Source organism: Paroedura picta, chromosome 1, assembly GCF_049243985.1.
Source record: "Paroedura picta isolate Pp20150507F chromosome 1, Ppicta_v3.0, whole genome shotgun sequence".
Classification (NCBI taxonomy): domain Eukaryota; kingdom Metazoa; phylum Chordata; class Lepidosauria; order Squamata; family Gekkonidae; genus Paroedura; species Paroedura picta.
The window spans coordinates 90527269-90551852 of NC_135369.1; the positions used below are offsets into that span (position 1 = coordinate 90527269).

The 24584-nt window shown below is 41.3% G+C and overlaps 1 protein-coding gene across 11 annotated transcripts in view; it reads left to right on the forward strand.

Annotated features, from left to right (window-relative positions):
* LOC143842570 (uncharacterized) overlaps positions 1-24584 on the forward strand; it is a 108167-nt gene that overhangs the window by 5056 nt on the left and 78527 nt on the right. For 9 of the 11 annotated variants that reach the window (XM_077347832.1, XM_077347848.1, XM_077347826.1 and 6 more), the window contains 2 exons: positions 10741-10857; positions 16942-17097. In XM_077347832.1, coding sequence (XP_077203947.1) covers positions 10741-10857; positions 16942-17097 — 273 coding nt within the window. The remainder of the gene's footprint in view (positions 1-10740; positions 10858-16941; positions 17098-24584) is intronic. The other 2 variants (XM_077347851.1, XM_077347858.1) reach the window with 1 other exon arrangement.

A 24584-nucleotide genomic window follows, 5' to 3' on the forward strand; every position in this document is an offset into this window, starting at 1 on the left:
AATATGGGGGTCAGCCTGTTGTCTCAGCTGTGGCAAGGAGTGGCCCATAGATCTTAATCTTAATCAGCCTGGCCACAACCCAATACTCCATTTGTTATGTGGACATTTACCTTTATAAAATAAATAACGATTTTATTTTTATACTGCCCTGTCCTTGTGGGCTCAGGGCAGTTAACAACATTTTTTAAAAATTCACAATAACAATAAAACAATATCTCATTAATATAAAACTGCCTCCTATTTGCAATTTATTTGCAGTCTCTGTGACGATTGAACTGTTTCAAGGGGTTTCCTATCTGTGGTTGAGTTTTCATATAGGGAAACAAGCATAGCATGATTTTATTACCTGGACTCAACAGATCCATTTTGCAGACCCTCCAGAATTATTTAAGGTCTCAGAGGGCTCTGATCTCTTCAGGCAGAGCATTCTACCAGGCTGGGGCCAGGGCAGAAAATGCCCTGACTAGGGCCAATTTTATCTCTTTAGGGTTAGAGATCCTAAGCAGATGATGACTGGGGGGGGGGGGGGGGGGCTTCAGCTCTCCCGGCATCTAGCAAGTTGGCAAGAACAGCGGGGTGGGTGTGGAGCACACTTGCTCAGGCTTTCCTACCAGTACCTGGTGACCAGAAAGCCAGCAAGAGCAGCAGGGCTAGTGCAGAGCATACCTTCTTGGCCTTCCATTCTCTCCCCTGGTGGCCAGGAGAGTGGCGAGCACAGAGCATGGCCACTCAGCCTTCCCCGCCCTCCCCCAGTGGCCAGGGGACTAGCAAGAGTGGTGCAGGTTGCACAAAGCATGGGCAGCCTTTCCTGACCTCCTCTAGTGGTCAGAAGGCTGGGGAGAGCAGGGTGGCCAGTGAGGAGTGCAACTGGAGAACCTTCCTCAGTCTCCTGGGGGGCAAGAGAACAGGGAGATTGATAAAACTGTGGTGGAGCAGGGCGGTACCTCCTTCTGATTCATCATCCTCTTTGGAAGTGTCGGCAGGAGAAGAATGGGGCCAGGGAAGAGCCACTGATTGGCCCTCAGTGCGGGAGAACTCTTGTCCTATTGGGGGAATGTTCCCCTGGAGAAGGCCAATCAAAGGTGCATGTCATTGGAAGGACTATGCAGTTTTTATGTGATATGATGATTGCATTACATTCTGTTTTAATGTTTTGAGGCTTGTTGCCTTGTGGGCCCTATTTGGGTGGGAATAACAATTTCAAAGATGGCACCGAATGTTTTAAATTAAATAATGCAAGCAAATGTGAGGGAAAGTGCTGTGTGGATACTCTATTGCCACTGTAAAGGTGCTTACAGCAGCAGTGAGAGCTACACAGAGTCTTCATGTGAAAGCAATCAAGGAATTTTAGATGTGGTTAAATGATTCTTGTGAGGGAGGGATTACTTGTGTGGAAAGTTCCCTTGTGATTAGACTATCTATGTGATGCAGGGCATCCATATATTACAGCCACAGCATGGGTTGCTGCTCTGAGTTAGCTCCACCATTCTGCTGGAAAACAGCATGAATCACATAGTTGAATTTCATAACTGTAATGCAGTCTAAGCAAGCAATAAGAATGTATTTATTACCCCATAAAAGTCTAGTGTTGTAGTAAGTTTCTGTAGAGGTCTTAATGTACCTGTCATTCTCTTTATTCATTGTTAAGATTTCTAAACTATTTTTCCATGCACTTAAGATAATTTATTTGTATTATGATAGTGCTTAAACAATATTTAAAGTAGCAAAAACAAAACAAAATACAGCAGCAGCATGAATCTAATCCACTCTTTCTCAACTTTTTTACTATTGAGAACCCCCTGAAATGTTCTTCCGGCTTCAAGAAACCCTAGAAGTAGCACGATCATGCAGAATATGGTTGGGAAGCATAATTGTGTATATAGGCCCACCAGGGACCCCTCCCCTTTCCACCCCTTCCAAGCCCATCATTAGCCATTTTGGGAGGGGGGGGAATGAGTAAACATGGCCATATATGGTCATATCACCCAATAAATGCGTAGCAAATTTAAAAAATATATTTAAAAAATTAACACCCACCCATTCAGGAAACCCTTCCAGGACTGTCAAGAAACCAGAGTATTCCAGAAAATAGTGGTCTAATCTAATGAACTTTCTAAAAGTCTACATGTTGTACAAAGGAAACCATAATGCTTGCAGTTCCTGACTTAGTTCTCATAGGGCTAAAACTGCTAGTGACAGTGGTAGAACTGTTTATTTATGTATAAATCAGGGTTTGGGAACTCTGATTTTTACAGCAGCAGGTGGCTAAATCTTACCCCACCTTAAAGATAGATTCAAGCGGGTAACCATGTTGGTCTGAAGCAGCACAACAAAACAAAATCAGGGTCCAGGGCACCTTCAAGATCAACAAAGATTTATTCAAGGCGTGAGCTTTTGAGTGCAAGCCCTCTTCCTCAGACTACATTCCCACTGTCATGATGATCAGTTCATAGTCTGAAAAAGAGGGCTTGCACTCGAAAGCTCACACCATGAATAAATCTTTGTTGGTCATAAATGTGCCACTGGACTCTGATTTTGTTTTGTTGTCTTACCCCACCTATGGCTAATGTCCTCACAGTCTGTCTCCCAATGATGCTTTTCTGCCAAAGGGGCTGTGATACTAGAATTGAGCATAGTGAAGAAAACAGTTGGGCAGGTTAACCCAGTGGTCCCCAACCCCTGGTCCAGAGACTGGTATCGGTCCGTTGATCAGTCGGTACTGGGCCACAGCTCCTCCTCGTCCTCCTCCCCAGCTGCTGCCTCGGGGGCTGCCCTGCGACTTTGCCGATGGCTCACCTTTGGTGCTCTCCAGTGGCCACCATGGCTGGGGCTTCCCCTCGGCGTGGCAGTGCGCAGCTGCTGCTGGTAGCACCCCCCAGTGGGCGACGGGAAGTCAGGGGCACCGGCGGGAAAGCAAGCGGAGCAGGGGCTCAGGCGGTGGCAACGTCCCTCGGCAAAAGATTACCCCCTCCCCGGGCCTCAGTAAAATTGTCAAGCATTGACCGGTCCCCGGTGATAAAAAGGTTGGGGACTACTGGGTTAAGCCACAGATGGGATGCGGTCGAGGTCAGAGACATGTAAATACCATAGGTTGTTATCATTGCTCAATCAGGGGATTCTGCTTAGGGGCAATCACAGGCTTTGGCAGGAACCTCTGAACTGTATATAAGTTTGGCTGATGGGCTATTGTTCAGTTGTGTGTGCTCAATAAAAAGCTGATGTTTTGGCACACAAGCAACTCCGCACTTTATTGAACCTGCTATTTAATAGATAGGATGCGGTTGTGTGGGAAAAGGCCTAGGAGCCAAAAAATGAAATGGAAATTATGAGTACAATAAAGATGACATAAATATAAGTAGTACTGAAACCTGTATTCTGAATCAAGAACTGGATACGTTAAAAGCATTTGTCTCTAAGTGAACAAGGAACAAAACTATGTCTTTCTAAACTTTGTGTCATTAAATATCCTGGATGGTCAGTTCTAGAGACTAAAATTAGTGTATGGAAAGCTTTAAAGGCTGGGCTGACTAGATGCCAAAGTAATTAATAACACCTTTTAGAAGTAGATGAGCTTCAAAGCCATGGACGAAAAGGATTTGATGCAAGTACAAAGGGGGAGAATGAAAGCACCAACATACGTCATACATAAGATTGCCATGGTAACAAGGTGATAAATATAGCCATGAATCACAAAGTGTGCAGGAAGGGTGCACGCAGGCACTGAAGGTGAATGTAGCTGCAGTGTTCCTTATGCGCAACATAGAAGTAATTGTACTTTCTCAAAGTACACCTGTGAGCAATCAGTATCATCATTCAGCAGCCTGTTCACTTAACAAACCTTAGCACTGGCTTCCACATAAAAGGCATGTTGCATTGCAGAGTTCAACATGACACTACATACCGCTTCTTCCTCTGGCAGTTTTTCTTCACCTGTATCTGTTTCCACAACGTATACATGTGAGAGAGTGTGGTGCAGTAGCTAGAATGTCAGATTGCAACTGAGGAGGTTTGGGTTCGAGTTCCATCTGGCTTATTGGATGTCCTTGGAAGCCAATCAGTCTTTTTCACCCTGACATGTATCACAAAGTAAAAGGTAAATGGAGGAGGAGAGGACCATGTTTGTTGCCTTGAACGTCTTAGTGAATGAGTAGGGTAAAAATCTGGGAATGGTAGAGGACAGGAAGGCCTGGAGGATCATTGTCCATGGGGTCGCGATGGGTCGGACACGACTTCGCACATAACAACAACAACAAAGGGTAAAAATCTAACTATATTATTTCACGCTAGGGTTAAGTTTTGTGTGCATATTTTACAGAAGTATAGAAGGCGTGAGAATGAGTAAAGGAATGTATATGCATAGAACGGTTCCCCTAAAAATGTCTTCCAGATGAGATGTCAATCAAATTACCTTTGGAAGTTGTAGCAAATCTTGTGACTTCATCACAGAACAGTTTAAGTTGTGATGAAGAGGGGAATTGTGAATGACTTTTCACCATGTAGTAGGAGGTAATTTCACCAGGAACTGTTTCTGCACTAGCAGTATCATTTGGATTTGCATTTTAAAGGGCTGGCTTTTCTGTCAGTTTCCGCATTAAAAATTTGTCTGTCCAGGCATAGTTCATTGCCATCTGACTTACTGTGCATTTGATGAATTCCTGTTTACAGCTATTTCACCAGCCAAGGCACAGTCTAATTTGGGGCTGCCCAGTTGGGAAATGTGTGCAATCAGTTTTTCCCTGCACCTGCCATTTTGAATCATTTGGGCATGCCCCTTTCCTTATCACCATCCTCCCTACCAGTTCCTTCCTACCCCTCCCTCCCTTCTTTCTGAAAAATCTGCCTTTTTTTTAAGGGTTGATTGAGTTACAATGCTGTTTCTAAAAAAGCAGTCTTGCACAGCTGTGTTATAAACTTGTAACCTAGGGCTTTAAAAACGTACATTCAGGACACTTTGGGGGGAAAGGGGGAGGTGATCAAGGGTGCAGAATGGTGGAATGAAGAGGAAGAAGAGTTGGTTCTTATATGCTGCTTTTCTCTACCTGAAGGAGTTTCAAAGCAGCTTACATTTGCCTTCCCTTTCCTCTCCCCACAACAGACACCCTGTGAGGTGGGTTAGGCTGAAAGAGCCCTGATATCACTGCTCGGTCAGAACAGCTTTATCAGTGCTGTGGCGAGCCCAAGGTCACCCAGCTGGCTGCATGTGGAGGAGGAACAGGGAATCAAACTTGGCTCACCAGATTAGTAGTCCACATTCCTTACTACACTTATTGAATGAATGAATGAATGAATGAATGAATGAATGAATGAATGAATGAATGAATGAATGAATGAATGAATGAATGTGGAAAGGCTAGAGTCAACTAGTAGCATCCAAAGCAAGTCTAAAACAAAGTATGTCTCCTAATGCTGAAACAATCAGGGAGGCATGCGTGGCTCTTCCCATACGCTAAGAATGCTTATCTTTGAGCTTTGAACAAGATGTGGAACCATATTCTATTGTTTTAATATATTATGTCTGTTTTTAAATTTGCATTTGAACGATGATGTTAACCACCATAATCCGGATGTGCCAGGAGTGGTAGCTTATAAATATAATGAAAAACAATTAATTAAAATATTGCAAAGCAGCAATTGGAGTGATTTGCTTTTCTCCTCCGAAGCCAACTATAATTACAGTTCTTAGCATTCAAGGAAATGTGTTGAAGCCCCCCTGATAAAAGCTGCCTCTCCAAGTAGGAGAGCAGTCTGTGACCGTTACACTGAAAATTTTCTGACATGCTCCATATGAGTTGTTGTTGTTAGGTGCGAAGTCATATCCGACCAATCGCGACCCCATGGACAATGATCCTCCAGGCCTTCCTGTCCATATGAGTATAAGACACTAATTCAAGAGTGGCACATTGCATGAAGAAAGGAATTAGAAGTTTCCCCTTTTTTTTGTCAGTGTAGTAAGGAACCATTTGGCAACATTGCTTTAGTAATAGGTTTGGGTGCGTAATTAACTGGGCAAGTCAGTTTCTCTTTGTCTCACCTACTTCACTGGATGATACAATGAGATAAACACTGAACATTTGGGAGAATGACTGGGATATAGTGAAACATCATCTGCTAGAGTCCTGTGTAAAGGAAAGAAGGCAATGAAAGCTCATGTTCCTCAAAAGCAGAGCTTTGTAGGAAGGAATCTGTAGTTGGAGGGAGCCTTATTGCCCCTTTTATCCTAATCCCCCTTCCCAAGGCAGGAAATCTGCAGGAAGAATATTCCCAACAGATGGCTGTCCAGACTCTGCCTAACAGACCTCCACCAAGGGAAAGCCCACCTGCCCTTGCTTGTTGAATTTCTCTTATATTAGGCATTTTCATAGTTTTGAGGGTTGACATCTATCATGAATCCTACACCTTCCTGTGCACTGGACTTTGGAAGATTGAAACCGTATGTCCCAACCTGTTGTACCACAACTTATTTTGTTGCTGTTTTTTCCAGGGAAAGGGACTGCTGTTTTTTTGTTTGGAAGAGAATATAGGATAAATATAAATATATGTGGTATAAAATTAAAGGTGGGTTCTGTAGCATAGACTAGGGTTCAGTGATGGTTCACAAGTTTTCAGAGGGCATAGAACCGTGGTATTTTTTCTTGTATTTTACTTTTCCATACATCAAAAAAGCCATTAGAAAATGGGCAAAAAAAGCAATATCTCGTTTAGCTGTGCCAATTAGCTGGGAGTGGGGCTACCGCTGGGATCTTCATTCAAAAGGTGATCTGAAAGTCCTCCGCCTTGAGAGTTGCTGCCAGTCAGAGTAGACAGTACTGACCTTGATAGGTCAGTGGCATGACTTATTATAAGGCAGCTTCATGTGTGTGTTTTTCATTTGCATTGTTGAGGTCTATTTTATCCTGACCCCCATGCAGAACTAACGGTGTCTGCATCATCCATAAAAGTACTGTATGACCTATGACATGGATGGGCCAGGTTCCCTGCAGGACATCCTTTGGGTCTGTTGTTGGTCCTTGATTTAAAAAGGGCCATACAACTTTGCGTTGGCCTCAGCTGATAGAGTAATTATACCTGACGCAGGGTGAGATAACCATGCTTATTATTCTAAAATTAGGATGTTGAAAAATGCTGTTGAGCTGCAGCAATAACTTTAGAATTGGCTAGGAGTCATGGACATCCTGGACAGGGCAGAGGTATGGTGCCCATCATAGGCTTGCTTGTTTTGTGTCTCTACCAATATCTCACAACTTAAGTATATTTTTTACTGTAGTTGCAATTTGCACTTTTCTGCTTAGTTGTTTCCAACCCCCACATTTGCTTCTGTGGTAGCCTCTGTTTCAGCTTCTTTTGTAAACTCAAGCTTTACTCAAGCAGACCTTTCTGGGAATGTCTAGGATTATGCATGTTTGCAGTGTGTCCTTGGTAGCAAAGAATTACACACAATGTGAAGGGGATTTGTGCCAGTCTGAACAATGAGCTTATTAAGCAGTATGTTGGTTCTTATCCAAAGACAAAGATTTTACAAAAAGAAGGGGGGGACGACTGTTTGGGAACCTTTGAAAGTGTAGACAGGTGCTTGTTGAATACATGTAATGTTTGTCCATTGCTCTTCATATTTTATTTATTGCATGTACTTGTTTTATTTTTACTCAGTGCATTATTCGTTGTGCATCACTGTAGAGAGTTAATTGCATAAAGGGTAGACTGTGTGCCACAGTTCTCCAAGCAGATATCTGATTAGAACCATGATCTCTGTTAAGCAAGAATGTTTGCTGCTAAGACACAGAAAGATTTTCTTGATTAAGCCAGTTGCACCAAAACCTTATTTTATTTTTTTTTGTCTGAGAAAATGTGTTGTTGTTATTATTATGATGATGTTATCTATTCAGTCGTGTCTGACGCTCAGCGATTCTATAGGAAAGTTTTCGCCATACATTTCTGTCAATGACTTTCATTTGGTTCATGGTCATCCCTGTATCTGCTTTGATCGTGTTGAGCCAGCGAATCCTTTGGTGACCACATTTCCTTTTGCCACTGACCACGCCAAGCATTAATGATTTCTCCAACGAGTTTGATTGCATAATGTGTCCAAAGTTTGATCTCATGATGTGTTGTTATTATATAGGGGGTTCTAATTGTCAGCCACCTTGGGCAGTAGTCTGAAGATGAAGCATAAACAGTTTCTAAGTAAATAAAATATGACCTGTATGTTTATTTCTAGCAACACCAAAAAGATGGTACCAATTATATTTTTGTATCTATATGAAGCATTTTATTTGTCCTCTAAATATTTCATTTTAGTTGTGCCTCTTAAGCTGATTTTGGGGGTAAAATCTGATATAATAGACCAGTGGTCCCCAACCTTTCTGAGGCTGGGGACCGGCAGGGCAACTGCCCCGCCCACGCATCGCGCATGCGCGACACTTTCTGCATGCGCAAAAGTGCCACGCATGTGCGATTTCAGCCATGCATGCGCAGTGCGCGGCGCGGCCCTGATTCCCTCTCCCCACCCTCCCGCAGTAAGAAGCTTCCCGGGCTGCAAGCTTGCGGACTGGGAAGTTTAATACTGCAGGGGGGCGGGGAGAGGGATCCGCGGCCCGGTGCCGGGCCACGGCCCGCAGGTTGGGGACCACTGTAATAGACCACAACTGGTTAGATCTGAGTTGAGATCCCTGGTTACCTATGAAGCTCACTTAGAGATCTTGGGTCAGTCATGAAGTTAAATGCAATGAGGGATTTCTGTGGATGGAAGTTTTCAATGCATAGACATCCTTGCCTGACTCCTGAAATGCTGGTCCTAGGGGATTAGTGACCTTCGGGACAAGCATGAGGAGGGATTCACAAGTCTGCACAGAAAAAGTGAATCTGTCTTCAGAAATATTCCTCTGGATCCAAACTACTGTCTTTGTAAGACTAATCTACATTGCCAGATTGTTATGAGAATAGAGGAGAAAAATAATGCATACTACCCTGAACTCATTGGAAGACTGCCAGGGTAAAAATACAATAGACATTATGTTGTGAAAATAAAATGCATAGTAGACTTACTATTTCCTGCTACCCAGTCTCTCCAGCAAAGCCAGGCTGTACGAGTGTAGTTAATTAGGTTTCTGCTCAAACTTTTCTGATTCTTTTAAAAAAGAGAGAATAATCAGACTGGGCATGTATTTTTTTAAGTTTTTGCTTTGAACTCTGAGTTTAAATAATGGGATAGATGCAACACAAAACTTCTGTTTGTCCCAGGGCTCTTGTCTGTTTTTTGTGTATGTAACCAGTTCATATTATGCACTGCCACATATGGCTGGTTTAGTGATATGCATATGTGGGATGCCTGCACTACAGAATCCAAGAGATTATCATTTAATTTGATTTCTCTTCTGGTTGCACATAGGCCAATAATGTTTCTTGCATCTATTTAAAAATTAACCTTGTTGCCCAGCTAAAATATACTTCGTATGTTACTTTTGAAATGACCCTTTATTTAACTTCCATTTAATTAAGGTGGCAACTTCAAATCTAGGTTACAGGTCAGCATGCAAATCTAGGTACAGGTCAGCATGCAACGTCTCCTGCCTGGAGATGCAACAATAGAAAATACTCTAGCAACAGCCACCCACTCACAGGCCACTTCACAATGCTTATGGAATTTAGCAGGAGTTTTGTGTATGCATTGTCAACAGTTCAGTGTTTACAACAGTGGTCCCCAACCCCCGGTGCAGGGACCAGTGCCGGTCCGTGGATCAGTCAGTACCGGTCCGCGGCTTCTCCTCATCCCCCTCCCTGGCTGCTGCCTCAGGGGCTGCCCTGACACTCTGCCACTGGCTCACCTTTGGTGTTCTCCAGTGGCCGCCATGGCTGGGGCTCCCCCTTGGTGTGGCACTGTGCACTTGCTGCTAGCAGCAGCCCCTAGCAGGCAGTGGGAAGTCAGGGGCACCGGCGGGAAAGCAAGCGGAGCAGGGGCTCAGGTGGCGTTGGCAACGTCCCTCGGCAAAAGACTACCCCCCGGGCCTCAGTAAAATTGTCAAGCATTGACCGGTCCCCGGTGATAAAAAATTTGGGGACCACTGGTTTACAAGACATAGGATTGTATTTTTAACTGCAATTGCAAACAGAATCTGCTTGAGCCAAGAGCACTATTTTGCTGTGGACTACTGACTCCAAAATGCTTTCTCTGGAATTCATGAGTCCTCCAGCAATAGTACTGGATATTATTTGGGTTTTTTTAAGGGAGATAAATTGGTAAAAGAAATGCTCTTCTATCAGCAGAAAAATGACTGTTGGACATCCAAGTCCACAGCACTTCAACGGCAGTTTCAGAATTGCACAGTACAAAGTTGTTACATTTCTTCAGCAACTGCAGAAGCACAATAACTGCAGAGACCATGTACAAAACTACATGGGGTTTTAGAATTTGCAATAAGTGCATCTACTCACTCAAGCCTGCCATTACACCTCTGGCACAAGGAGAGAGAGCTGGGGGGGGGGGTCATGCTGTTCTTCTTTCTGGTCTGTGATAGGGTCCCCTTCATGCCAAAATACTTCTCACCAATAGTTTCACAAATATCTGAAAGAGGCTTCAAGTCTGTAATGCACTGAACAAATTGAAAGCTTAAGGAGTAGCATTACAGGAGAGTAGGGAGCAGTTTTAGAACTATGGTTTGATGTAAGTCATGAGAGGGGAGATAGCTTTGTTTAAAATGTTTTCCTGTTACCTAATCATTGCTCAATTAATTTTGTTTTGTCCAGAACAGCAAAAACCAAGAAAAAATAGAAGCTGACCCAAAAAATCAAATGAAGAACAACAAGCAGGCTTTAAGCGATGAGGAGAAAGATGAAATCGTCAAGCGAACTCTGAAAGAACAGGTAATACAGTATGCTTTTGTAGGTAATATACTAGATCAGTGATCCCCAACCCCAGTCCGGAGACCGGTACTAGTTCGAAGACCAGTCGGTACCGGGCCACGGCTCCTCCTTGTCCTCCTCCCTGGCTGCTGCCTCGGGGATGCCCTGCCACTCTGCCGCCAGCTCACCTTTGGTGCTCCAGCGGCCGCCATGGCTGGGGCTCCCCCTTGGTGTGGCACTGCGCAGCTGCTGCTGTCAACGCCCCACAGTGGGCAGCGGGAAGTCAGGGCACTGGCAGGAAAGCAAATGGAACAGGGGCTCAGGCAGTGGCATCCCCCACTCCCGGGCCTCAGTAAAATTGTCAAGCATTGACCGGTCCCCAGTAATAAAAAGGTTGGGGACCACTGTACTAGATGACTTCTGTAGCTGGTAAAATGAGGCTTCGGACATCCCAAGAAGCTGATATCACATCTTTACAAGAAACTTTGGAACTAGATGTTCATGATGTAGTATAATGTTTCACTTAGCATAGCCATAGCAGAGTTAGTGGTGCCATGATTATGTGAGTGCTGCTTGCAAGGTTCGTCAATTAATTATTATTATTAAATAACTGTGATTTGACTATTAAATATTTGCAACAAACATTAACTTATGAAAATGCCTTATTGCCTTGTGTGTAACCAGGTTGATGATGTGTTACATTACAGGGTTTTTTTTGCCGTTTAAGAACTGTGTTTGCACCTAATAGTCATAACTTTATTGTATGTAGTACATATTTGAAATCTGAGAAATCCTGTTATCCGTTGTCCATTATAATAAAGAATGGTCACACCACATTCAGTAACACAAAAGGAAGAGCTTGAGAAAAGTGGTGTTGAGTTTTGAATCTTCAGTCATATTTTGCATGTGATGATTACAATTTTTTTTAAGTTATTTGCTTCTTTACAAAATTTATACTGTCTTTTGGCCCTCACAGTGTCATCAAGGCAGCTAACAATTAAAATAAGTTCTGTGCTGCTGTTGGCACAAAAATATTGTGTTAAGTTAAAGCTTGCCACTTCTTTTAATATGGCTGAATAGGATCAAACTTACTTGATCCCCAGTATGGAACCCATTATGCCTGACAGTGGGTTTTGTGGCATCTGTCTGTAGCTTCAATGACAGTTCTTCCCCAAAACAAAGAGAGGGTCTGGCTTTCCTTTACCACAATGGAGAAGTAGTTTTTTTAGAAGCCAAAAGACACCATCTTTGTCCTCAGGGGGCACCAATTTAGAAACACCTAGCATTCATTGTAGCAAGAATCTGAAATTGCAACTTCATTGCATTTTGTTTGGTAAGGATTAGATTTAAAGAGTATGAGTTACAGCTCCCCAAAGAAGGTGCCCAGGATAAGTGTTTTCTAAATTGCCCAGTTCTGAATGCCTCTGAAGATTTATAGTTGATCTGTACTGAAAATTACTGAGAGAGCAAAAAGAAAAAGCCTTTAAAATACATTATGGAATTCTGAAATTTTAATGTAAATCAGTTTAGATTGTGTTTTAATATTTTATGTAATTCTAAGTATGATATAAAATGCCCTGAGTTGGTCGAGACAGGATGGAATAGAAGTTTAAAGAATGAATGAATGAATAAATTAATTGTATTTTTTTAGCATTTGTGAGAAAAGTTGTGTTGTGTGCTAAATACAGTTATTTCAGAAAAAGTTGTCTGTATTTAATATTCCTCTTACTACATTACTCATAGGAAGATATTGGTTTCACTATATGCCAATAATACATTGCTAATTTCTCATGCCTGTATACGTGACCAGTAGCCTTGGGGTTGTTTTATAATTACAATTGGCTGAGAGGTAACTGTGACAGTACAAAAGTTGTGCTTTTAGATGTAATTCTTTTAAGTGCTAGATTAATTCATATTAATATTGGACAAGTAAATAATTTATTTAGGGGTCTTTTTTTCTTGCTTGAGAAGCTGTATCCAAGCTTCCAAACTGAAATGAACACACTGTACATTATTTTTGGAAGAAATCCTGCTATTTTGGAGAGATCCCATGTCCTAAAAGGTCCAAATACCTGGGTTTAAAAAGAGCCAGTAATGCAGAAACTTTCAAAAATGAGCCCTTTAGAGCCATTTTGACATTCCAGGAGGCCAATGTGAGGATTCAAGGCACAGCTTATTATGGTTGCAGTCTTTCCTTCAAGGTCAGGGACAGAGAATAGTGGTCGGGGAGGGAACTTCCCAGTGGCAAGCCCTAATATGTTGGGACATTCTCTCCCTGTTGTTATTTAACATCTCCATGTGTCTCCTCATCCAGCTGGTCTTGGGTTACGGGCTGAGTTGCCACCAGTTTACTGATGACATTCAACTTTTTCTGTTGATGGGTGGCTATCCATCCACATCCCCAGATTCTCTGGCCAGTTGTCTAGAGCCTGTAGTGGACTGAACTCAAATGGAGTTGGCTGAAGACAGAGGTCCTCTGGCTGGGCAGACAAGCCGAGTGGTGGGGAGGTAATGCAACTCCCAGCTCTTGATGGGGTTCATTTAACACCTTTGACTATTGTCAGGTACCTGGGTGTTACCCTGCATGCCTCCCTATCTATGGAGGCCCAGGGCAGAAATGTTGCTTGCCAGGCATTTTACCAACTTTGCCAGGCATGACAACTTGCACCTCATCTCTCAACACACAACCTATGGGTTTCTCAGTTCAGTTCTGCCTCTTGTCCTACCATGCCAAAGTCACTCTTTTCCACTGCTCCTGACAGACGAATGCTCTATCTCGACCTACCCCACAAGGCCGTTTTATGGATGGCACCCCCCCTGCCAAGCTGCTTGCCCTGCTGCAACCCCTGTGAAAGGGTCGTTCAAACCCTAAAGGGGTCCCAACCGCCAGGTTGAGAACCACTGTCCTTACTGTTGTAATATACTGAATGTTTTTAATTCTTCTTCTTACCTGCACTAAACCATCTGAGAAGGGCTGATTATAAGAATAAAATTATTATATTATTATTATTTTTGAAAGCAGAAACTGAAATAATGCTTGAAGGAAATCACCATCTGACTTAGCACTAAAACTACCAATTCAAATGACGCATTTGTCTGGGATTGAAAGGTAGAAGTGGCCAAGTCAGGATTTGCATCTAGAGTCTATGATACTTCCACTCCTTTTCATTTCCGTAACTGCTCACCAATTTGTTCTCAGCTCAGGAAAATGCCTACTCCTCCACTGACGTGCCTGTAAATGTCATGGAACATGTCCTGACTTGCCTGGTCCAGGCTAGCCCTGTCTCATCAGATCTCAGGATCTAAGTAGTGCTGTTCCTGGTTAGCATTTGGATGGGAAACCACCCAAGAAACCCAGGGTTGCTATGCAGAGGCAGGTAATAGCAACCCCCTTCTGGTCGTCTCTTGCCTTGAAACCCCTACACGACCACCATAAGTTGGATGTGATTTTATGGCACTTTCTACCACCATACTATGAAGCCTGGTATTTTTTTCTTTCCATTTTCACAATTTACCAGGACACTGAAATGGAGATAAATTAATTAGGACACTTCCTCTTTGCTTGTCAGTCTCCTTGGTAATGTTAATGGCCAGAACCCTTGAAAAAGGGAATAGGATTATTAACCGCACAATCAGCCTGCACATTTAAGCTAGGTCTTTTAGAGTATGGTGACTATGGTGAAAGAAAAGAGCTAAAGATTCAGGAGAGAGGTCTGGAATATTCCAAGTCATGCAGCATGTCAGTTTTTCTTGTCCATTTATTGATTTGTATTGCTAATTCATTAACAATTGAAAGAGGGCTAAAATTTCTGTTCCACAGGCAGGTATCTTCCAAATCACCCAATAAAGGAACCATTTGATCTCATAAACACAGACAGAGAAATGTTTTTGTGTGCATTGACTGATTCTGGACCTTTTCACTAAAGCAATCATGGGCACTCGCTGTTAGAGATTCTTAGAATCATAGAATCATAGAATCATAGAATCATAGAATCATAGAGTTGGAAGGGGCCATATAGGCCATCTAGTCCAACCCCCTGCTCTTCATAATAACAAGCATTTATTTCTGATAAATATAAGTGTTCTTCATCGTCACTGAGCATCACATGTTTAGGATGTGGTCTGGTACTGTGCCGACATCAGTGGGCACAGATATTTCAGGGGAACTGTATATATTAGTATTACTTTTTATCTGTGTGTATCCTCGTTTGCTCTTTGCAGCTTGGATGTTGTCCTGTCGTCTTACATAATACTTGCACATTGTCAGTAGCAGCAGCTTGCCACAAAATATAGATTCAAGTGGGTAGCTGTGTTGGTCTGAAGCAGCAGAACAAATTTAGAGTCAAGTGTCAGCTTTAAGTCCCACAAAGTTTTATTCAAGGTATGAGCTTTCCTGTGCACAGACACACTTCCTCAGGTACAATGTCATGGAATGAAAGTAAGATTACTTCTATTGCATGACATTGTATCTGAGGAAGTGTGTGTGCACACAAAAGCTCATACCCAGAAAAAAATTTGTTGGTCTTGAAACTGACACTGGTCTCTAATTCTGTTCTAAAGAAAGTATAGTGACTTTTGAAAGAGGCAGCATGACTTCTGTTTATATGCTGTGATTTTGCAAAATATTGTCTTCAGCATGATTTTTTTGTCTGGCAGATGTGCAATGGCATAGTAGGAATAAAACTGAATAGGGCTTTGGGAAGAATGGAATAAAGGGAGCATGGGGATTTATTGTCATTTATCAAGAAGCAGTGTGTCACAAATAGCTGTGAAGTATAGTTACTAGAAGGGGATAGAGTTAAAGCACAACAGTAGGTGGCAGTGCAGATTTGTGTTGAGTAGAAGGGCACTCTACAAATCCTGCTGTAAGAAAAGAGTCACATTTTCCCATCCAAATTAATTCTGGGTTTTGTATTTTCAAAGGAAAAGTGTGTTTTTAAAATGCTTTGTTCCAATAGACCTCAGTAACCTCAAAATGTCTTTTCACCAATCTCACCTAATCTAATTAAATGTACAATACATCCTGTATTTCCGACAAGATTTTGCAGATCTAACTCTTTAGCAGGCCCTGGAATATCTGATTCCCTCTGTTTCTACTCTTGTATTGTTGTTGATGATGTTCTGTCTAATCTCATGAAGAGTTCTAGGACACTTGATTGTTTGTTCTTATATTAGTCATAGAACAAGGAATTGTGCACTGAAGCAACATAGCTTACTGCAATCTTAGCATATTTTCCAACAATAATTGGTAACCGTTTGATGCTGAGAAAATGATATCCCTAAAATCAAAGCATTAATTTGAGGGAAGGTATCTAGATTTGCACAGAAAGTGTCCTCTTCCCTGCTGTTCCATACGAGGAATACTGTTTAGAGGTTAGCTTTATAGCATCCAGTTTGAGAATTCGGAAAACTTCAATATGGTCATTTGTTAATGAACTCCTTTTGTTGGAAATAAAATATGATCTTACTCTTTCCATTCTCCAGGAGAATTTCAGTGTATAGTGTTGAATATCTTTGCAATAGGTACAACAGTGAAAATTACTCCAGCAGCACAGAAGCCAGTGAAAGCAGTACTTTGAACTGCTGGTTGAGAGCACAGGGTTAAGACCTGGCTGCTACTTTTTGACAGATGGAAATTGGGGTTGACAGAGAGGGATTAGTTTAAGGGAAGTTTGGATTAAAGATCTGTATTGGTATCAGATCTCTGGCTATGTTTCCCCATCTGAGTAAATGAATGTAATTCCAGCAGGGTTTTGCTGTACCTAGTCTGAAATTAAATTGTAACAGAGTGCTGTATTTATATGTAGTAAGTCTGCCTAGGACATTTCGAAATCTGAAATCACACATCTTCTGGTGGATTGATCGTTTACCTAAATATATCTCAGTTTGCATTGTTCTTTTAAATGTTGTTCTTGTAAATCATTTTGCCCGTCAGTTTACTTAATACCTCAGGTAGCCAAAGGCTTTTATAGCCAAACCAGAATTATGTATCTTCAAACACTTATTTCCCCTGGAATTCTCCAATAAAGTAGGAAAGATGGTAAAGTGATTGAAGATAATCTAGCCCCAGGAAACTATCACAGTGATTTTTTTTTTAAATTTCAGCATCATCTGGAAACGTTCAAGAACCTGTATAAGCTGAGAAGTGTCTTAGGTGAACACTACAGGACGTTGCTGAATGAGAAAGTTCAGAAGCAACGAATTCAGATCAAAATGTCTAATCTCAGAGTCCAGCAACATGTTAAGCACCCACACAAAAAGGTAGGAGTTTTATTTACTTAATTTATAATCAAATTATCCCCAGTGTGGACCCAAAGCAGTGTTTGAGGTACCTTAGGTTGAGTATGTATAACTAGATCAAGTTCACACTGCAGACTGGGGATTCAAAACCAGGTCTCCCAGATCGTAACCATAGACTCTTAACTAACTTTACCATGCTGACTGTCTTACTATGTACAACAAAATCAGAGTCCAGTAGCACCTTTAAGACCAACGAAGATGTATTCCAGGCGTGAGCTTTCGAGTGCAAGCACTCTTCCTCAGACTATGAACTACCATCATGACAGTGGGAATATAAAGCAAAAGTTAATTCGGTTAAATTAGTAAACAATGTAGAAAGCAAAAGTAGAATTATCTAGTAGTTTCATTTGGGCCATTAATATGAAATTTTTCATTTTTGTTTTATTTTTAAGTAAGCACTTAATCAAGAGCAGCACATTCCTACTCCGAGTCACTAAATAATGGCAGACGTTGGCCCCATTATGTTGGATTAGACAGACTTTGATGTTTTCTCCTATACTGTCCTCTTTATCAACTCCACCACAGATTTACTGCTTCTTAAGTTTATTGGTATTGTTACCATGCTTTTCAGGCAGTGTAATGTCCCTCACAGTAACTCCCGCACCAAAAGAAGCAATCAGGTGGGTGACTGTTCTGAATAATGAGGCTCCAAAGCAGCTGATCATATTGTTCCTCCATGTTCCAACATGGTTAAATTGAGAGAGTGTGATGGACTCAGGGTCACTTGTCAACCTTATAATTACAGAGCAGGGAGTCGAGCCTAATCATTCCTGCTCCTAATCTAATACTCTAACCACTTCACCTCTCAGTTGGGTTTGGGCTTTTATGTATTAAATAGTGGTCTGGGGCATGTCCATCCATAGAGACCAGCTACATAGCTATCTTCAGAGTCAAAAGGTCAGAGACTCCGCCCCTTGGCTATGTAAATATTTTGATTGGGGAGTTTCTTTCTGTATTCTAAAGGTAAAGGTAAAGGTATCCCCTGTGCACGCACCGAGTCATGTCTGACCCTTGGGGTGACGCCCTCTAGCGTTTTCATGGCAGACTCAATACGGGGTGGTTTGCCAGTGCCTTCCCCAGTCATTACCGTTTTACCCCCCAGCAGCAAGCTGGGTACTCATTTTACCGACCTCGGAAGGATGGAAGGCTGAGTCAACCTTGAGCCGGCTGCTGGGATCGAACTCCTAGCCTTATGGGCAAAGCTTTCAGACGGCTGCCTTACCACTCTGCGCCACAAGAGGCTTATATTCTGTATTCTAGAATGCACCAAATTCTTTATTACTTATAGATGAACAGGAGCAATTCCAGAGTATGGCTTGGGTCCAAAGTTCCTTTTCTACCAGTGGAAGAGGGTGGGCATTTTTTGGTGATTGCTCCAGTCCCACAGTAGTCTCCCCCCGCATCACATCCACCACTGTTCTTGGAAGTTCCCTGACCCTCCCAAGCTCTCAAGGATTACTGCAGGCGGAGAGGGATGGGGAAAGTTCTGTTTCAGGAATGAAGATCATGGATCCAACACTACAATAATAATAATGCCAAAGGATCTAACTGTAGAGTTGCCAGGCAGCAGAATGGCAGTAAGCAGGGATATAGGGGAGCTACTGTTGGCTGTGGTATCATGTAATTTCCAGTTTTAAAAAAAGCAAGTGAAGATAGGTAGCGCTAGTAATTGCTGAAAACTGTATGGTACCATCAAATTTCCAGCAATTCCTAAATCTATCAATTGCCTATATCAATTTTTTTTTAAAAATTCTCGTGGCAGTGGGCAATGGGAAGGAGGGACATTTCCCTCCCAAATGGGGTTTTGACAACTCTGGATCTGGGCTCATATTTAGTCCAGATTAACTAATGTACATTGTAATGAAACATAATGTCATAATAAGGGGAGTAAGGATAATCAGGAGGCTATTTCTTTATTATGTGCTATTGGTATATAGTCCGACATACAATGAGATACAGGATATGAGTGTGAATTTTGTTGAAAAAAATTGTATTTGTCCTGGAGAAATCCTTCTTGTTGCAGAGCAAAACCACTTTAAAAGTGAGAGCAATTTTAAAAGTAGTTTTTGTTATGAGGCATATGGGTTTGCTTTCCAAAAAGGAAATGTCACATGTGTATTAGGAATGACCAAAGCAGCCATATAGGTAACTAAAAGAGATACTCTGTTGTAGATATTTTTGAGAGGTTAAATCAAAATTTGTGACAGCTTTGCAATAGTTATTGTTACTTTAAAAGGTAAAGGTATTATGTCTGACCCTTGGGATGACGCCCTCTAGTGTTTTCATGGCAGACTCAATATGGGGTGGTTTGCCAGTGCCTTCCCCAGTCATTACCATCTACCCCCCAGCAAGCTGGTTACTCATTTTACCGACCTTGGAAGGATGGAAGGCTGAGTCAACCTTAGAGCTGGCTGCTGGAATTGAACTCCCAGCCTCATGGGCAGAGCTTTCAGACTGCATGTCTGCTGCCTTACCACTCTGTGCCACAAGAGGCTCTTATTGTTACTTTACAGATGTCCTCACATTAAAATCACAGTGTTGAACTTTCAAAGGTGATCTAGTATTCTGGGAAGCTTCTACAAAACTGAGCATAAGTACTCCATCACTGATGAAGCAATAGTGAGAAATTGACCGGAGTATGGATACACTACTTGCAGAAGATGCATGGAATATTTGGTGGTGGCTGTCATGCTGCAGCCAGAAGCAAAGAACTTACACTTTCCAATGCAGAAGTCATGGAGAATCTGGAAGATTGAGAATCTGAAAATGAAATAAATCTTGGAATAAATTCAGTCTCCTTGTTTGGTTTGGAGGGAAAGTGTAGACAATTATTTTGAAAACTGCTTCAATTAGCATAATCTCCCCTTTTGATGATATAAAATGTAAAGAAAAAAGTGATAATTATCAATTTTAAATTCAATGGTGCCTTTTAAGGATTGTTTCTAAATTAATTTCTTTATCAGTGTACATTCAAAGCTCAAAATATATTTTATGGAGCCTTGGTCTTATTTTTTCTTCAAGTAATGGTGAGGATGGGAACAAATTGTTATGTGTGTTTTCTTGTTCTTTTAAAGACCTTATTTGATTTATTTATTTGGTTTTCATACTGCCCTCCTAGCAAGCTGGCTCAGGGCGGTATTCGTGTTCCCTACAGTTTTTAGACAAATTAATACATTTGTGATATTTTAATTAGTATTAGTAAATCTATATTTATCTATGGATTTAATTGTTTTAATAATGTTGGGGGAGTTGTTGGTTTTAATGGTTTTTAACATGTGATTTTATTATGTATGTTTTTAATCTGTTAACTGCCTTGGAGTCCCGGATGAGGGCAGAAAGGTAGGGTAGAATAAATCAAAATATTTACTTTAAATTTCTTTTCCAAAATTTTCCATGAGATACCAGTGAGTCCATAAAAGACTGCTCTGGATACGAGAGTTACGTGTATAAATTATTTAAAATACTGCTGGTTTCAACTACGTTTATTTTTGTTCAGTTGACTATAATATCAAAGAGGAAATCATTTGGTTCAGTGTTTTAAATTGCAACACAGCACAACTTTTTAAATTTTAATTGCTTGATTTAGGTACTGAACTGTCTGAGACCAAAATAAAGAATTTCACAAGCCTTTTCTTCACCACCCCTCTGAATCCTAAAGTACTGAGCCCAAGCGCCTCACTGCAAGAAGAAAGACAACTTCTCTCTTAAGAAGCCTAATATATCAGGCTGTCTCTACAAACCCATGTTAAAATAGAAATTGTAGGCTTATTAGCATCCTATTAATATGTGCATAAAATGTAGTCTGTGTCTCAGCCCAAATACACAAATTGTGAAATCAAAGAGAAATCCTTCACACCTTTTGCTGGCTTCATCCTGAACTTTTATTTATCTTAAAACAACTTCCTTAAGAGAATTTCCTCTTCTAAAGGAAACACATCCCCATATTTAACAGGCAAATACTTAATTCAGTTCTCTTTACAGCTACATGATCTTTGAGAGACCAGAAACTTTAATTGTGATCTTTTGAATTTTGAATTTTACTGTGAAATGGATAATTGTGAACAACAGTTTGGAATTTGTTTTCATCTTAAAGAAAAAAAATCTTTAAAAAAGTTTTACCTTACTTTAGAATACCTCAAGAGAGACAAAGAGGCAATTATGCAAGCAATATTTCTTTGTAAGTTTTGGACAAGCTGAAGAGAGGGGTCTGATTGTATCCCTTGGTTTAGAAGCTAATTTAAATATTCAAGAGAACAGACAAGAGAGACAGTAATTTTAAATATTTGCTGTCCTGTCTTGTATTTCCCTTTAATTAGTTGACATTGACATTAGTTGACATTTAGGCACTGAACATTTTTATACAGGACAACATTTTTCACAGGCTTGACTAATTTTTTGTAAGCACGAGTCCTTGTAAGAATTACAAAGCAATGTAAATAAACTTTCTGAGGAGAATATACCCACAATTTAGAAGCAAATAAAATGCATACAAATAATGTAACTGCAAGCAGTTCTTTTCCAGAAGTTATTTGTTTAGAAATCAGTGCTGCCACTTGTTTCTAAAATCCTAGCTAGTGCCACTTTTTGAGGTCTACTTATTGCACTGGAAGTTCTCAATTCTTGAGATTTCTTGAGATTTCATGCTGTGGGTTGAGGAGACCCAATGATATAGCCATCTTGTGAAAACTAAGCAGGGCAGAATCTGGTCAGTGCCCAGATGGGAAACTTTTAGAAGCCCTTGATATATAGCCTTGGCTTCAGTGGCAGAAGAAAAGCAATGCAAAGTACATATTTGAACAAAATTGACTATCGTTAGTCTGAGGAAAGATAAAGTGTATGTGAGATTCTTCTGTTCTGCCCCCCTCCCTTTTTTGCTTAAATAAATCCAGTGCATTTCAGAGTTGAAATACATATTATACTTGATGTGAGGCTCCTGCCCAAAATAGCACTGATATGTTGAACTCTCCTCTTCATTTAGTGTTAATATTTAAGTACTCATGCCTATATTGTGGGATAATAATTCCCTACCCCTTACCAGAAGTAACTAATACATTGTAGTGGAGGTGCAACATACATGACTGACATCATAAGTGAGTATTCCTAAAAGGTGTGGAGGGAAAGGGAGCATTCATATGGTTTTGTCTTTAAAACTTCAGATGATGCCTTCCCACTCTTTCTTGCATAGTCTCATGGCTTCTTTATACCTAATTCTATCTCTTTGAAATCTGTCAAGTCCATATATGTCCGGTGTGTTTACTTTCTACACAGTTCCATGCATGAATTCTCCTCATCTTGCTAAAGTGAGGTAAATACGATCTATAATATTCTGAGATTTGTGACTTGTTTTTTTGATTGATTGTGGTTTTCAACTCTGAAAGCCATAAGCCTTAGTTTGTTCGGGACTGTTGACTTGAGGGAACTTTTTTTTAAAGTATATTAGACAATGTTTAGATTATAGAATCATAGAATCATAGAATCATAGAGTTGGAAGGGGCCATACAGGCCATCTAGTCCAACCCCCTGCTCAACGCAGGATTAGCCCTAAGCATCCAAGAAAAGTGTGTATCCAGCCTTTGCTTGAAGACTTCCAGTGAGGGGGAGCTCACCACCTCCTTAGGCAGCCTATTCCACTGCTGAACTACTCTGACTGTGAAAAACTTTTTCCTGATATCTAGCCTAAATCGTTGTACTTGAAGTTTAAACCCATTACTGCGTGTCCTCTCCTCTGCAGCCAGCAGAAACAGCATCCTGCCCTCCTCCAAGTGACAACCTTTCAAATACTTAAAGAGGGCTATCATGTCCCCTCTCGACATCCTTTTCTCCAGGCTGAACATTCCCAAGTCCCTCAACCTATCTTCATAGGGCTTGGTCCCTTGGCCCCAGATTATCTTCGTCGCTCTCCTCTGTACCCTTTCAATTTTATCGACGTCCTTCTTGAAGTGAGGCCTCCAGAACTGCACACAGTACTCCAGGTGTGGTCTGACCAGTGCCGTATACAATGGGACTATGACATCTTGTGATTTTGATGTGATGCCTCTGTTGATACAGCCCAAAATGGCATTCGCCTTTTTTACCGCTGCATCACACTGCCTGCTCATGTTTAGTTTACAATCCACAAGTACCCCAAGGTCTCGTTCACACACAGTGCTACCTAGAAGCGTATCCCCCATCCAGTAGGCATGCTTTTCATTTTTCTGACCCAGATGCAGAACTTTACACTTATCTTTATTAAATTGCATCTTGTTCTCATTTGCCCATTTTTCCATTGTGTTCAGATCTCGTTGAACTCTGTCTCTATCTTCCGGAGTATTTGCCAGTCCTCCCAATTTGGTGTCATCTGCAAACTTGATGAGTAGTCCCTCCACCCCCTCATCTAGATCATTAATAAATATGTTAAAAAGTACCGGGCCGAGCACCGAGCCCTGAGGTACCCCGCTACTCACCTCTCTCCAGTCTGATGAAACACCATTGACAACAACTCTTTGAGTGCGGTTCTCTAACCAATTCCCTACCCACCTGACTATCTGAAAATCCAGATTGCAGTCCTTCAATTTATCCATCAGAACATCATGGGGAACCTTGTCAAAAGCTTTACTAAAATCCAAGTAAATGACATCAACCAAATTTCCCTGATCCAGCAAACCTGTTACTTGGTCAAAAAAGGAAACCAGGTTGGTCTGGCAGGACCTGTTGGAGACAAATCCATGCTGACTTCCTTGGATCACCAAATTGTCCTCCAGACGTTTGCAGATCGCTCCCTTTAATATCTGCTCCATTATCTTCCCCACAACAGAGGTCAGACTCATTGGTCTGTAGTTTCCCGGGTCATCCTTCCTCCCTTTTTTGAAGATCGGAATAACATTTGCTCTCTTCCAGTCCTCCGGGACATCTCCAGTCCTTAAAGAGGTTCCGAAGATGATGGACAAGGGCTGTGCAAGTTCTCTGGAAAGTTCTTTGAGTACTCTCGGGTGCATTTCATCCGGACCAGGGGATTTGAACTCATCCAGTGCAGCTAAATGCCTCTCGACAACCTCTCTATCCATGTTAACCTGCCACCCAGACACTGTCCTTTGGCTATGGCCATCTCTAGATGTGCCTAAACACTTTGACCTGTGGGAAACTTTCTATCAACTTTCTTTATTCTGAAATTAGTGTGATGAAATTAGCAAATCTAGGATAGATTTACTTGGAAATGTCCAAGTGAATATGCTTATAAGTACAGACTAAATGTTCCAATTCAGTGAATAAATGAAGGCACCATTCTTCCAAAGAAAGTAGAATCATTACATGGACACCCTTTGAATGCCTATAGTGTTGATTTTAATATGCTTATTATGGTGTTCTTGCAAAATAGCTAAATTAAGTATCAAAATAAATGCATCTGTGTTTTATGTAGATGCAGTGCTTCTGTTAACCCATAACTGCCTTGTATATTTGATACACTTATT